Genomic DNA, 14,747 nt, shown 5'->3' on the forward strand with positions numbered 1-14,747 from the left:
TTAAAATGTCTTTCATAAATATCTTTTTGTCCCCCAACCACACCCTTCATCCTTATGTCTTTTATTTTTCTTATCTTGCTGCTTTGGTTAGGACCTCTAGTTATAATGCTGAATAAAAGTAGTAATAGTGGTCATCCCATTCATTTTTTAAAATAATAAAGTGTATTACTTTTTGCTTAACAAATTTAAAACAGACTGAAGAGAAGGACTTTGCCTACATCCAGACAGTGGATGGATCCCTGTCTCTCTTATTCAGAGCTGCCTCTCCAGCCCCTCTAAGAGTGTCTGGCTCAAGGTGACGGATCAGTCATTATTTATCAAATGGGAGAACTTCCTCCAACTGTGGATGAGTTTCCACTGGGTCTTACAAATTTTTTAATGTTATAAATTCACATATTATAAACTTTGTTAACTTGAAGAGTTGCATTGGTACTTTGTTTTGGCTTTCATTTGCATCTTTTTGCACAATTTTATATGTTTATTAGCAATTAAGAAAGTATACACTCCTCTGCTCTTACACACACCCCTCCAGTGGCTTCCTGTGTCATTTGGATTTTGAAATAAAATCCAAGATTTTTCCCAGAGCCTCCAAGGCCTTCCATGGTCAAGTACCTGGCTACCTCCGTGGTCCCATGGTCACTCCACTCCGCTGGCCTGTTTGCTCGGGTCACATTGCCCAGAACGCTGTCCCCACACACCTGTGTCTCCTTTGCTTCTTTCCAGGAGCTACCCAACTGCCACCTTATCAGCAAGGTTGTCCCTGACCGTCCCATCTAAACGGCACCTCCCACTCCCTCCTTGCTGGGCCTTATTCTCCTTCCTAGCACTGATCTGTCCTGAATTACATCACATTCATTACTGGTCTGTTTCAAGTCCGTCTCACCCCAAGATCAGAAATGCGTCTGGCTGGTAACAAGTGTCCCGTAAATATTCGTGGAATTCATGAACTTGCTTTTCCCCTTCCACGAATGGTTCCTCCAGCCTTTTCCCAACCCCCTTTCCATGTGCTCCAGCTCTTTGTGTGGAAACATATGAACCCACCTTGTCATGTTTCTGACAAGTATCTTTCCCAGCTGTTTCTTATCTTTTTAATTGTTTTATGATCTTGTTAATGAATAGGAGCTTTAGTTTTTTATGTAGACAGCTTTGCTATTCATTCCTCGCGTGTGCCCCACTCAGCAGATAATTATTCCGCTAATCCTCTTCCCTAGGTTTTGAAGGTTTCCTTTCATACACTGAACTCTTTAATCTATCTGTAATTGATCTGTGGTAAGGTGGGAGGTGAAGATTGGCTCTGTCTTTTCCCCCCAATTAGCCCGTTTTCCCAAATACCACATACACAACGTCTTCCTTTTCTGCAAACGTTTGGAGCTCTCTTTGTCGGCCGAATGTTCATATGTTAAAGTCTATGCCTGAGTAACATCATCTGCTGATTACGGAATGTAATCTAACGCCGCAGCCTGTCCGGGTGTCCATCTTGGCTCCCCCAGTTGCTAGCTGTGTGGCCCTGGGACAGTACTTGACCTCTCTGTGCCTTGGTTTTCTCGTTTGCAAAATGGGGATGACAATAGCACAGAATTGCCACTTTGCGGGCCCCCAAATTCTAGCAACTACCCACGATGTTGCATCGTTACACGTAATACCAGGGAGGAGGAGGCGCCGAGGCCGGGAACTCTCCTAGTGCTAGAGGGACCCGGGGGCTCATGGGACAAAATCATTATCCCAAGACCACGGCAGCCCTGCCAAGAAGTAACATCAATGAGAAAATGTCCTGCGAGCACCGTCGAGATCCTCCAGCCGCGGTCAAGGAAGTGCCCGGATGTGGGCAGGCCACAGGGTTTGTGTGCTCAGGAGCTGTGGACCGGGCTACACGTCTCCCAGTTAGACCGTGAACCCCTGCATTTCCTTGGGGTCACGTGGCTGATCTGCATTGGGTGGAAGGACTATTATTATTCACCGACTGCTATTCAGTCACTCCTCTTGAGAAAGATGCCGAAGGCCCAAGGGGCCAGGACGCTGGCCCAGCACAGCCCACTCGAGCTCTCCGGGCTCCAGAGAAGACATCCCCCAAAACACACCAGAGGGCATTTGGGCCTGGAGCCCAAGGGAGCGTGACGTTGAACCAGTAAGGACTGTGCCATCTGTGAGCGAGGGAGGAGCCCGGGGAGAGAGAGAACCCCCACGGGATGGGATTGCCCTGCACCCATTCTCAGCTCTGTGCCCAGTGCCCACGGCCTGTGATGGTTCCGTAGCAGCTGCCCGGGACAGTAGGCTGGGACCGCTGAGCTCCTCCCACTGCCAAAGAGCAGGAGGCTTACCTGGGAGCAGGAACTCTGGAGCCAGGGAGCAGCCGAATGAGGAACCAGGTGGCCGCTGGGGGAACCGAGCCCCAGGCAGCTGGTCTGGGGCACCAGCACTGCCCCCCCACCCCCACCCTTCCAGCAGCTCCAATGCTGAGTGGTTGCTGGGCCTGAGAGGCCCTGGTCGAGGCTGCTCTCTGACCTCACCTGGGCTCCGCCCTGAGAGCCGGCTGGGGACCAGGCCCTACTTGAGCCTCAGGGCACCCCGGAGCTAGCTGCCCCTCCCCCAGGCTCTGAGCGCCCAAGGGTGTGCTCCACACCACTGTGCCAGCAGAGGTGTTCCCACCTGAGGATAGCGCCACCTTCCTCGAGAACACTTTTGGCTGATACGTGACTGGGTCATAGCTCTGTCATCCGTGGGGCAGTCTTGGGGGGGGGCACAGCCTGGGGAGGTGCCCCGCAGTCCCCTCCTTTCGTCTGTTCCCCTCATCTCATCCAGAGAGAGTGATTAGCGTGAGAAGGAAAACTCCTGACGACAAATGTGACTTTGCAAAATGAGGCCAAAGATGAATCTGTCTGCACTATCATTCATTAGGAAAGTCCTTTATAAATCCCAAATTAACCATCTCTCAGTTAAAGATGGGCGATTATCACTCTCTTCTGGTAATTTATAGCTTCTGAAATGCTGAAATCTAAAACTTATTGGGGGGGGGGAGGTTCCAGCCATGGTCTCAGAAAATGGAAATTCACTTTGACACTATTGATAAACAGTTTTAAAATGTTCAGTACTCAAGTCCAAAAGTAAATAATCCCATGCACGTATGTTACATGACTGCTTTGGTAATGCACCTGTTCCGAGTGGTCACAGGAAGCCCACATTCTGGGCTCCGGGGGCAGTGACCTGCATCCCTGGAAGACTGAATGGTGCGTCTGGCCAGGTTTTACCCAGCTGAGATTCTTTGACTAAGGAGAGTGACAACACAGAGTTGAAATGTTATCTTAGTTTTTACAGTGCTCAGGCTCCCGAAGCTCTCTGAGTTATCCCACCAGGCACCTCGGGAAGGAGGTGGGTGTCTGTGCAAAAGAGGAATTGTGCAAATATTAGGAATGATGCCCAGCCCATGTGGCTCAGTGGTTGAGCATCGACCCATGCACCAAGAGGTCACTGGTTCCATTCCCAATCAGGGCACATGCCCAGGTTGTGGGCTCGATCCCCAGTGGGGGGCATGCAGGAGGCGGCCAGTCAATGTTTCTGCCTTTCCCTCTCCCTTCCTCTCTCTCTAAAATCAATAGAGAAAAAAATAAAAATAAAATATTAGGAATAACGAAGTCCTTTCTGAAATGAGACGACGTCATCATTCATGATTCACACATGTATTGCCAACTTCCCTGCTGGCGTCAGAGTACCCTCCTGCCTGTACCCCAGGCCCACCCCAGGGACCCCCGACTCTGGGTCTAAGATTTCACAGCAGGTCCCAACACATTGCACATGCAGAAAACTGAGCCATTTTGTTTTATATGGAAAAGTGGGTTGAGATGTCCTCCTGGGCTGGCGAGGGGAGGAGCATCCTACTCGGGCATCCTTATCAGTGCCACCAGGCCCACGTGACGGTCTCTCCCGTGGGCTTCGGGCTCCTTGAGAGCAAGCAGCATCGGAGCAGGACCTGAACCCTGTTTGCTAGCGAGCGAGGAGGGTGCTGCTCAGCTGGACCATCTCCACGAAGGGCAGACTTGAAGGAAAATGCCTAAGCTATGGCAGGGCGAACCTGGGTGGCCAGGTGGCCAGGCTGTCAATAGAAAACACACAGCAGACCCAACCCAGGGACAGGCTCTGGAGGAGGAGCAGGTGAGGCGGGAGAAGCTCGGAGCAGTGGCTAGTGCTGACCCACAGCGTGCCCAGCTCAGATCAGCTCTGATCACCCTGCTGGTGCTGACGCTGAAGCTGAGGTCGCAGAGTCACCATCCGAGGATGGGAAGCCTTGGTGGCGGCCAGCGTCCACGGCCCCAAGTGGGTTGACAGTGCCATGCACTTCATCTGTGTGACATCCTTGACCTCCCCAGAAACCAAGATGTGGTGAAGTTTGGACCCCTGTGCCCGGTCATCAGGTGAAGAAACCAAGGCTCAGGTGGGGGAACTGGTGGGTCAAGGTCGGCCAAGGGGCATCTCTACTGGGATCTGACGACCCCTCCAGTGCTCTTGCCCACAACATCTATCCAGTTTCAAATAAAACCATGGGCTCTGCTCAGGAGAAAAGAAAAAAGGGGAACCTTGAAACAGGGCCCAGCATCCCCAGCCCCCCTCCCTCCCAGGCGCAGGAGCACTCAAGCTCGGTCTCCCCACCCCCTTCCCGCCAGCAGCATCCACACCCTCTCTCACCTAGCAGGCCAAGGGCTCCACCTGGCCCCTGACGCCTGGGGCTGGAGCGTGTGCCAGTCACCTTGGCCTCTGTGCCCAAGGCTTGTGGAGAGAGAGATCAGGTTTTGGGGCGATCTGAGTCCCCTGCCCAAGGCCCCTTCCCCTGGATCTGGCTGTTAGGTCTGCAGAAGGGAGCCTCGTAGTGCCTCCCTGCAGCTGCGAGATGCGAGTGGGCCCCCGAAGCACTAGGTGCAGGGTGGGCCTCCCCTGGCTGACTTGCACCCGGGGTCCCCACTACCTGGCTGCCCTGGTGGGAACGGTGACCTGAGAGCCACACAGAACCGCCGCTCATGGTTTCGGACAGCCTGGCTGCACCCACCCCTGCCTGCAGGGAGGCCCGTTCCTCCGGGGGGAGGGGGGGGGGGTCAGTCCCAGCCCCAGCTTTTGTCATTCAGAACGGGGACGCTGCGTTCCCTCCCTGGGGTCCGGCGGCCACTTCCAAACTCCGCGGGCGCTCAGCTCCCCGCGGCGGCGCGGCCGGCCAGGTGCCTCCTCGGAGGGCGGCCGGCGGGAGCGGGGCGCGGTGGGCGGAGAGGGAGCTGCGTCCGCCCGAGCCCGCGCAGGGGCCGGCTTAATGGGATCAGTTCTGTGTAATCCCATTTCAGCCTTTGTCATTCGGGCGGCCGCTGAGCCCGACTGGGGGGTCGGGTCCTTTAAGATGACGCGCGGCCACACCAGAGACGGACCCGCATGACAAAGGCCGAGAGAGACCCAGTGTCCGGGGGAAATAAAGAGATGAAGGCTGGGGGGGCGCCCAGCGTGACGTACGTCTCCCAGGCTGGTGCCTGCCCCAGGCTTTAGCTTGGGCCCCAGGCCGCGCTCCGGCAGTGGGCGCCTCTGGACCGGGCCGCCGCTTCAGGCGCAGGCCCCGGAGCGTCACCCCAGTGAGGTCGCGCGGGGCGGGCATCGCGCGGGGCGGGCAGCCGCGCCCCCCGACGGTCTGCCTGCTTCCCTCAAGCTGCGGGACCCCAGTGCGACCCGACCTGCAACCTACGACGGTTCGGGCAGCCCCAGGGTCCCCGCGTGGCCTGGGGCCTCTCCTTTAGCCGCCCGGCCTCAGTTTCCTCTCGGGAGCCAGGCGTGTCGCGCAGGCGTCCCTGGGGCCCGTTCCGCGCGGGACACGAGGGTGGGACTGACCGGCAGTAGAAAGGCGTCCAGAGCCCCTGCACTGTGTGTTGGAGGAGCTCCCCGCCCAGAGCCCGAGTGTTGGGGTGCGGGCTGGTCCGGACCTGGAGAGAGCTCAAAGGCCAGGTGGGGGCGGGGGTGGGGTGGGGGTGGGGGTGATGGGCGACGTGAACTGCGGAGGGATCTTCGGAGACCCGAAGAAGGTGGCTCCCTACAGTGGTAACTGGGGTTGTGTGGGGAGAGCTCAGCGGCCAAACAGGGGACTGGGCTAAGCAGCGGGGTGTAGAGGCCAGAGACCAGACCCGAAGTCTCCACGCAGGGGGGAGGCGTGGGGGTTGAGCTCAGAAGCACAGGCCCAGGCCGGCAGGTATAGTCCTAGGGAGCCCAGAGGCTCAGATGCGTGTGCATGTGGGTGCTCCACTTGGCGGGGCGCCTGGGTCGGACTCTTGGCTTTGCGGGATCCAGGAAGGCAGAGAAGCTGAACCAAGCAGGACTCCACGCGGGGGGGAGGGGGGGCGCACGTACCGACACTCTCAGGCCCTCCCACGCGCATCCACACGCAGACCCACTCCTGCTCATCCCAGAGCCGACTCCCTGGGGACGGATGTGCTCCAGGGACCGTTGGTCCGAGCTGGAAGTCCGAGTGGCTTCGGTGCAGCAACACCTGGGCCAGCGTGGAGGGGCCTCCTCTCCTGATCTGGGGTAGAAGGGTCCTAGTACCCAGACTGGGACTTGACCCGCAGCAGCCCCAAGACCAGTGGCACCTCTGCCCAGCTCAGCGGGCACCTCGCAGGGCTTCTCTGGATGCGGGCCTGCCTTCCCCGTGGCGCGGTGCCTGCAGACTCCAGCGTTACCCAGCGGGCAGCAGTGCACCGCGGTATTCTTGGCCCAGGGTCCCGGGCGGAGGCCCAGCAAGGTGAATGCGCTCCCTGACCTTTCTCCTGAGCCACGGAGGACGGAAGTCAGCTTAGGTCTTTCACTTCCGAACTGCTCAAATAGGCAATCATTTTTTATGATGTAATTTATAATGTATGCAGGTTGTCTTCATACATATGGTGTTGCTTTTGTGTGTCGAGGTTTCAGGTGCTTTATTACTCAGACGGTGTGATTTGTATTCATGTTTGGTTACAAAGATCATATTTCTCCTGTTTGCACCATAAGGGCCCGAAATGAAGATGAATGCTGCCTCCCTTCACCCGGGCAGCTCTGGTAGACCCCAGTCCACGGTTCCCCCCTAAACCCCAGAGCCCCAGTACCCCAGAGACTGGTGCCGAGCTTGGGGGATGAACTGCGCTGCCATGCGGTGGCCATCCAGGAAGGCCTAGCACACCAAGCGGGCTACCTGCTCCGGCTGTGCGCGTCTGAACAAAGACCCACGGTCTCTGGGAACAGAAATAGGGGTGTGTGCATAGGGGCCTCCTTCCCAAGGAGGCCACGGGGCCGAGTCGACACCCAAGTGTCCCACAGGCGAGAGGAGAGGACTCCGATGCCGAGTCTGAGCGAGCCAGCCACTCCCGACCTGTTGCAGGGAGCTGGGAAGGCCCGAGGCCAGAACCAGGTGGTGACCAACTCCGGAGGCCACCAGTGTGTCCCTCCGGGCTTCCTGCGCACCAGGAACCCCCTGCCAAGGTAGAGGGCAGGGCCTGTCTTGGGACTGGCCTGGGGCTGGAGGGAGCGGCGAGGCCCTCCCTAGGCCTGCCCTGTTCAGCGGAAACTAAGCTAATTAAGCCAGAACAGATGCAGGACGGCCGGACACCAAGCCCGAGAGGAAGGACGTGGGGGGAAGCTGGTGGTCATGCCAGCTCCAGGCGGAATGGCGCAGCCTGGCCCGCACACAGCCATATTCCAGCCCGGATGGTCCTAGAGGCACCTTCTGGAGAGGACTGGAGGGCCACCACCCACTCCATTTAGCTGACAGGGCTGAGAAAGATCTCCCCATGGGGCTGAAGACTGCGCGGCAGAAGCTGGGCACAGAAGCACGCACGACGTCTCAAAAAGGCCAGCCCGGATCCAGGTTGGGGAACGTCCAAGCACTGGTGGCCCAGGCCACTCCAAGGGGTACGCTCTGCCTCTGTGGGAGCTGGTGGAGGAGGTCGCTTGATGCCCAACACCAACCTAAAGAGGGCCCTGCTGGAGGAATGTGGACATGTGGCTGCTGGTTTCAAAGTGCCCTCTGTTCTCCAAGGAGGGGGAGGGGCACTCGCTCCCAGGGGAGCTAGGGTAGGGGGTTGCCCCATCAAGTAGCTGTGGGGGGGGGTGCTCGAGCCCCTGTTTGATTGGTAAACACAGGTGGGAGCAGCCCAGAGGGCCCTACTGTATGGCAGGGATGGGGGCGCAGGTCCCTGGCGTTCCCAAGCGTAATTATTTGATCTGCAGATGTAAGTGGAATTTATTGTAACAACAAATATAGTGATGTCAAAACCCAACCTTGGATTAAAGCCGGCAGCCAAAGGGGAAGTGTATTAATTTCCAACAGCATCTCAGGCCAGAGCCTATTAGAACAAGCTATTCTTCAGGCCCCCCCATCAGAATTAATCATTGGGAGTTAATTTGAAGCTCAGACAAGTTGCTGTTAATTTAGTGCAGGGAGGACGGGATGGAATAAAAAGCTGAGGTGCTGGCCGAGCCTCGTGGGTCTCATTAATCAGCCAGCTGAGACGGCCTGGCTTGATTACAATTTGCAAAAAAATTCATTAGGGCCCGGGCGATTGACAATTTTTCTCTCTGCCTGTGATGTGACTCATTAGGCAGCCAAATGAAAGCCATGATGACGGCCATGATGACAGCGGCCATCAAGCTCTGCTTGTTTATCTTCCTCCCCTCGGCCTGTCTCTCGGGCCTGGGCCTCCGCGCAGGGCTCTCCAGGGTGCCCTGGGGGTCACGGATTTAGGAGGAGGGCGATGACACCCTGGGAGGGCAGGGGGGGCGGCAGAGTCCCTGGCCCTCTCCCTCACGGGCTTCCGGGATCACACAGCTGGGAGAGCTGAGGAGTGGCGCCCTGGGGTGGGCTCCCTGAAGGCAGCCCCCCATTCCTGGGGAGCTTCGCTGTCCCTCGGGGGTCCCTGTAGTCAAGGCTTCGGACCTCTGTGTGCCTCCCATCCCTGCCTCGGCTTTTGGAGGAGGGCAGGTATTGCACCTGTTATGGTAGAAGGGTATATGGGGGCAATCCAGGGTCTGTAGGAGCGCCCTGCTCTCGGTACCCAGGGTACCTCCCCAGACCCGCAGTGTTGGGTTGGGGGCACCTGGCCATGGTGGGTGCAGTTCCCCAGGTCCTAAGGGGACTCTTCGCCACAAGCTACAGTGCCACGGGCGCGCATATCCGGCCTGGGGACTGACTGGCCCAGGTGTGTAGGGGGTGGGGTGGGGGTGGGGCCGGAGTCTCCTGGGGTCTCCATTTCAGGGCAGTGGAGACCTGGCCATACACTGGAGCAGACGGCGCCTACCCGGGTGCACTGAATGGGCAGGCCTTGCGGATCTTGCGCCAGGACAGGAATAGAGTCCGACGCACCCACCACCTGTAGGCCTCAGGAGGCTGGGTGGGGAACGGCAAGGAGCCCCTACAGCTCTCCACACCCCGCAGAGTTGGCTGAGGCCCTCCGAGAACCTCATTTTCTTGTGCTCTAAACCCAAGCCTGAGCCGTTTACCACCGTGGCAAAAGTTGGAAGCGCGCGGGAAACGGTGACTCAGTTGCGCCTGGTCCTCACCTTTTGCCTTAAGTTTGGCGGGGAGCCTGGGTCCCCACTCCCCCCGCGGCGGTAAGGTGACATGCTGGCAGCCGTACGAATTAGTCAGTGTTAGTATTGACCCACGGCTACGCGCTTCCCTTCTGGAGCTGAGACCCTCGGTGTGTGCTGTGCCCCCTGGCCTCCATTCGGGGGGTTGCGTTTGGCGAAGCCCCTGGCTTCTCTTTGCTCTTTGGGCTCCTGGTTTGGAAACAGCGAGGGCTCTGGCCCCGCGCTCACCCTCGCGCGCCCGCTCCACGCTCCTGGGTCACCGTGAACTGTCCACGCCAATCTCCGGCGGGCCTGGAGGCTGGAGTCTGTTCGGGCGCATCTGGGTCAGGAAAGGAACCGGCAAAATCGACCCGGCCCCGGGGGCGCGGTACCCGGAGTGGAGGGGATGGGACTGGGGATGCAGGCACGCCCCTCCCGGCCCTTTTGGCCACTGGGCTCCCTGATACTCCCGCGGACCTGCCCCAACCGGTCTGCGTTCCTCTCTCTCGTTCCCCCTCCGTGCTGCTCGCCACCCCAGCGCCCTTGGGGTGGGGCGGTGGTCGGGTCCCGCCCCCTCGGACCCCGCCCGGAGAGGGAGGTGCCGGGCTCACCGGCGCTCACGGCCCGCCTCCGCCTCCGCCTCCGCGCTGCCCGGAAGCCCAGCTCTGCCGGCTGGGCTTATGCTCCTGTCGGAAGATAACGCCCGAGCCTGATTTATGGGCGCTGGGCCCTGCGGGGCGAGCGAACACCGCTTCTTTTCGGGTCGCGGATTTTTGTAAAGAGACGCGTTTCCTCCCGGCTGTAATCGATTTAGAACATCAGGAGTTTGTGCAAAGCCCCCAATACCCGCACTCGCTCGCTTTCCTTCCTCCTCTGGCCGAAGTCGGCCTGCCTTCTAGGTATGGAACAGGCTGTGCCAAGACAGGGAGGTTAGCGTTCTAAGGCGACAATTTGGTGCCCTTGTATTTACCGCCCAACTGGGGCTCTTGTTCGCCAATTGAAAACCTGGTAAGGTGTTGTGTGGTTCCCTTCCAGCCAGTCTGAGAACGGGCCAAGGGACGTTTTCCAGTCCTGGCCCCAGACCAGCTGCAGGCCACACGCCACACAGTAAATCTGGACACACTCATGACACCCGGGCACTGGTCTTTTCCCCCCCTTCTCTCTCTCTCTCCTTTTTATTATTCACAAGACTGAGATTGTTTGAAGGTCATAACTTATAAGAAAATAAGCTACAATGAAATAAATTAAACACAGTGGAGACATGCTTCCGACATGGCTCAGGCAGGATGTGCAACCCCAGGAAAGAAATGCAGGCAAAAGCAAAGCAAAGCGCATTTCCAGGCTGCCTCAAAACGTCTGCTCTCCGGTCAACTAACAAGAAACCAGAATAGAAACAAAAAGAAGTGTGGACCCCAGTGTGTGTTCTTGCAGGTCGTGTTTACCTTTGGAAAAGTACGGACAGGTGGCTGCTATGGGCGCGGGTTACAGCGGAGGTTTTGTTTTCTTCGGGAAAGTGAGTGGAGAATATTACTGGGTGGTTTGGTCCTATAACTTTCAACATACTTCAGCTGAGATCCAGTCTATATAGATATCTATGTACAAAGTAGGGTAGTATAATAAATATTTAGTGTGTCTTCAGCTGTACCTGTAACTGTAGCCCCTTCGAATGCAGTCGTTTAAGCCTGTTTAATGAATATACTCTCAATTTACTTGGGATGTCCAAAGTCGGGGGTGACCGAGTTTTGCTTCCAACGTGGCGCTGTCCACTCCGGGTTCCCTCCAGCGCGGGGGCTGTGGCTTCTCCCCAGTGGTCAGGCCCTGGCCCTCCCTGCGCCCTCAGGGCCGGGCCTGCTCCAGCTGCTGATGCTGACTTCTAATAGCGAACCTGCTGACGTGGACGGGGATGGGGACGACGATCTTGGGGTTCCGGGAGGGCTCCCCTGTCTTGGAGTTGGCGTTGCCGGCCTTGACGCGTTTCCACTTGGCCCTGCGGTTCTGGAACCAGATTTTGACCTGCACCTCGCTGAGTTTGAGGGCGTGGGCGATCTGCGAGCGCTCGGTCAGCGACAGATACTTTTTGCAGTGGAACTCCTTCTCCAGCTCCAGGAGCTGCTCGCTGGTGAAGGCAGTCCGCCGCCGCCGGTTCTTGCCCGTGGTCGTGGTGCTGCCCGCGGCGCCGCCGCTGGGCGGGGGCTCCTCCAGCACGTGGCCGGGGTCCTCCTCCTTGTGAGCCGCCTGGCCGGGCAGATTGTCATCCGAGCTGTAGTCCAGATCGCTCTCCAGCGAGAAACTCTCCTCCTTGCCCTTCGGGTCGTCTTCCACCTTTGACTCGTCTTTCCCCTGCCCTCTGACAGCCCCGACTGAAAGCGAAACCAAACGGGGTTTTATTACATTTCGCACACCGGTCTTCCTTTCTCCTTCCCACCCTCACTTGGGCATTTCCCCCCTTCGCGAATTGTCTTTCTATGACATTAACACATTGTGATTTCCTGGCCTTTGGGGGGGGGGGCGTGAGAAAGCTCAAAGGGGAGAAGACAGGACGGGCGACGGCCCTTCTCCCAGAACCATCACTCAAGGGGCCGCTGCCGCCTCTGCACCCGCTCAGCCTCCGGCAGCTTATGGCCCAAGTAGCAGGAGGTGTGAGGCCCAAGAGAGCTTCCTCTTAGTCCCCGTGATGGGGGGCTGGGTGAGGACTGAGGGGAAGTTCATGATCCCACCCCCCTCGTGAAAATTCTGTGAACCTCAATTTCCTCGCAGCAGAGTGGGGGCTTGGGGAGGTGTAGCTCCCACGCCATGTATTTTTTGAGACAGACAATGTCGGTCAAAGGGAAGTTTGGTAGCCTAAGGACAAGTTCCCACCAGACACCCCAACACGCACACGCAGACGCCCAGGAATCAGGTCTTCCAGGCAAACAGTAAGCCGGTGAAGGGGTTCAATAGGTCTCGGCGCCCTTGGCACAAGCACTGTTTAGACTCAGAGCCCAACCCGACTCCCCTTAGGCTGAAATCTACGCGGGAACCACGCAGGGGCGACGGCGGGGGTGGGGGTGGGGGGGCCAGGTGGTGGGACTTCGTCAAACTCGCCGCCAGACGGATGTCCCGCCCTGTGCAGCATGCTACCCCCCATGCGGAGACTGGGCTTGCAGTCCCCGAGGCTCATTGGGGCCGCGTCCTCCCACTCCTCAGGCGAGAGGTAGGTAGGGTGGGATTCGGGCGGGGGCTCGGCCTCGACCCCTCGGCCCCGCGGGATGCCACAGCTGGCTCGCCCCCCGCCTCCTTCCGGCCCCGCGCCCGGGTCGCGCGCGCCGCCGACTTACCGAGTGACGCCTGCACCGCCTCGGCCGCGGAGAAGGCGAGCAGAGAGCCCTCCTTGGCCAGGAAGCCTTTGCCGTCCTCAGCGTCGGCCTGCAGCGCCTCTGCCTTGTCGAAGTTGCCGCCGCCCGGCAGAGGCTGCGGAGCGAACTTGCGGGCGGCCGCCGCCTCCTGGTGCTGGGGAGACGCGGAGAAGCCGCCGGGCAGCGTGGCCATGAGCGTGGAGGTGAGCGCCATGCCCTGCGCCAAGCTGGAGCAGAAGCCGGTGGGCAGGCTGGGGATCTGGTGGTGTGGGTGCGCGGGAGGCAGCGCGGGCTGCAGCGCGGCCTGGGGCAGCGCGGGCGGCGGCGGCGGCGGGGGCGGCAGCACCACCGGCCGGTAGGGCATGAACATGGGGTAGCCGGTATAGACGAAATGGCCAGGACTGGGCTGCGGCGGGCTGCCGATCAGCGAGTCTATGCTGAAGGCGGTACTACTCCCCAGCGGGCGCTGCATCATCATCAGCGACGGCGGGAACGTTGCGCTCATAGACGCGCTCGGAAGAGACCAGCGAGAGGCGAAAAGTCCCTGCGCCGCGCCGCTGCCAGGCAGCCCGCCGGGCACCTGGAGCTCAGTCGGGCAACGGCGGAGCGGTATCCGGAGAGCAGACGCCGCTGCCCCTCAGGCCTGGGCCCGCTGCATACCCGGTGGTTGCAGGTGGTAACGCGGGATGAGGTCGTGGGCCCCGGAGCGGAGAGGGCTCCCGGGCCCCGCGGGATCTCTCGAGCCGCTGCCGCCGCTTGCCTGTCGGAGCCCGCGCGCGTCGCGTCCGCGGCCCTGGGCCCCGGCTCGCAGCCGTCGGTGTGTCCGTCTGTCGGTCCCGCAGTCCGTTGCCTCCAGCGGGCCGCTGGGGAGCGCGCGAAGCTGGCGCACTTGTCTTCGGCCGGCGCCGCCAGCACCTTTAAATCGCGCTCCTCTTTCTCATTCACATTTTGCCTGCTGTCCAGCCGGGCTCGCCTCACGTGGGGCCGAGCGCCGCCGCCTATTGGCTGCGCCCGGAGGGGCGTGGGAAGGCGGGGCTCCGCCCCTTCCACCAGGGCTGGCTGCCTGAGGGCTGCAGGCGCCACCAGCGGAGCGCGCGGGCCGGAGAGCCGGAGCCTGCCGTGCCGCGCAAACTTGAAAGGGGCAATTGGCACCCCCAAGGCTCGAATCCCGCGGCCCGGCTGCCCTGTCAAGGCTGCCTCCAAGGGCAACCTCCGCGGCTAGGGTCCTCCACGGCTGGGCCATGGGCGTTTTATTTCTTTGAGACCAACATTGGAACAAACCTGTTCTCGGCTCATCCTAGCTCTGGGTGCTGCTGCTCTAGGGGTCCCGGCGAGGTTCCCGGAGTTGGGGGCACGGCCCTGCTGCTTCAGCTCTGCCCCTGGGGCTCTGCCCGGCAGCTGACTGTCTCCGCCCGCCCTGGAGAACCCGCGGGGTTGCTCCTTGCTCCCTCCACCCTCTCCACCCTCCTCCCGCACTCCTGGCGGGGCGGGGAGGCTGCTGGTTCCCCCATCCCGAGCTGGGCCCTCCCGTGCGCGATCCCTTCTCATTTTTCATGGCATTCTTAATCATCACACCTATTTACACACTTTGCCTGTGCGCACCAAAATAACAGCCACGATAATTATGATAATAAAGCGAGTCCTTTATCTCCTCCATCCTCGGGGGGGGAAGTGGGGAGTTACTGTGCCTCCAGATTGTATAACGTGAGATTATCCTGATGAAAGCTTTATGATGTTTGCTCAAATAAAAGCTGCGTTTTGTAAATAGGCGCTAATTAAGCACGTTGAGAACGGAGGGAGCGCTCGCCCCGGCGCCGCGGCCGCCCGGTTTCCAGCGCCAGGACTCGAGGGCGCGCG

At 59.3% G+C, this 14,747-nt stretch overlaps 1 protein-coding gene across 2 annotated transcripts; it reads right to left on the reverse strand.

Moving 5' to 3' along the window:
• Positions 1–10,695: 10,695 nt before the first annotated feature.
• On the reverse strand, positions 10,696–13,809 carry GBX2 (gastrulation brain homeobox 2). 2 transcript variants are annotated; one of them, XM_036254873.1, is made up of 3 exons: positions 12,845–13,395; positions 12,542–12,550; positions 11,213–11,915 (listed from the first exon to the last, which is right to left on the reverse strand). In XM_036254873.1, the coding sequence occupies exons 1-3, from the start codon at positions 13,393–13,395 to the stop codon at positions 11,807–11,809; spliced, it is 669 nt and encodes a 222-aa protein (XP_036110766.1). In that variant the 3' UTR covers positions 11,213–11,806. The 2 variants fall into 2 exon arrangements, with proteins under 2 accessions (XP_036110765.1, XP_036110766.1); XM_036254872.1 differs by lacking the exon at positions 12,542–12,550 and having other exon boundaries at positions 10,696–11,915; positions 12,873–13,809.
• Between the last annotated feature and the right edge of the window lie 938 nt (positions 13,810–14,747).

This window comes from Molossus molossus, unplaced genomic scaffold (assembly GCF_014108415.1).
Source record: "Molossus molossus isolate mMolMol1 unplaced genomic scaffold, mMolMol1.p scaffold_m16_p_11, whole genome shotgun sequence".
NCBI lineage: Eukaryota > Metazoa > Chordata > Mammalia > Chiroptera > Molossidae > Molossus > Molossus molossus.

Excerpts from the sequence above, each read along its gene's own strand:
- GBX2 (XM_036254872.1), bottom strand. The coding sequence starts at position 13,395 with ATGAGCGCAACGTTCCCGCCGTCGCTGATGATGATGCAGCGCCCGCTG. Across the intron at positions 11,916-12,872 it reads GGCGGTGCAGGCGTCACTCG|TCGGGGCTGTCAGAGGGCAG; the intron begins GTAAGTCGGCGG and ends TTTCGCTTTCAG.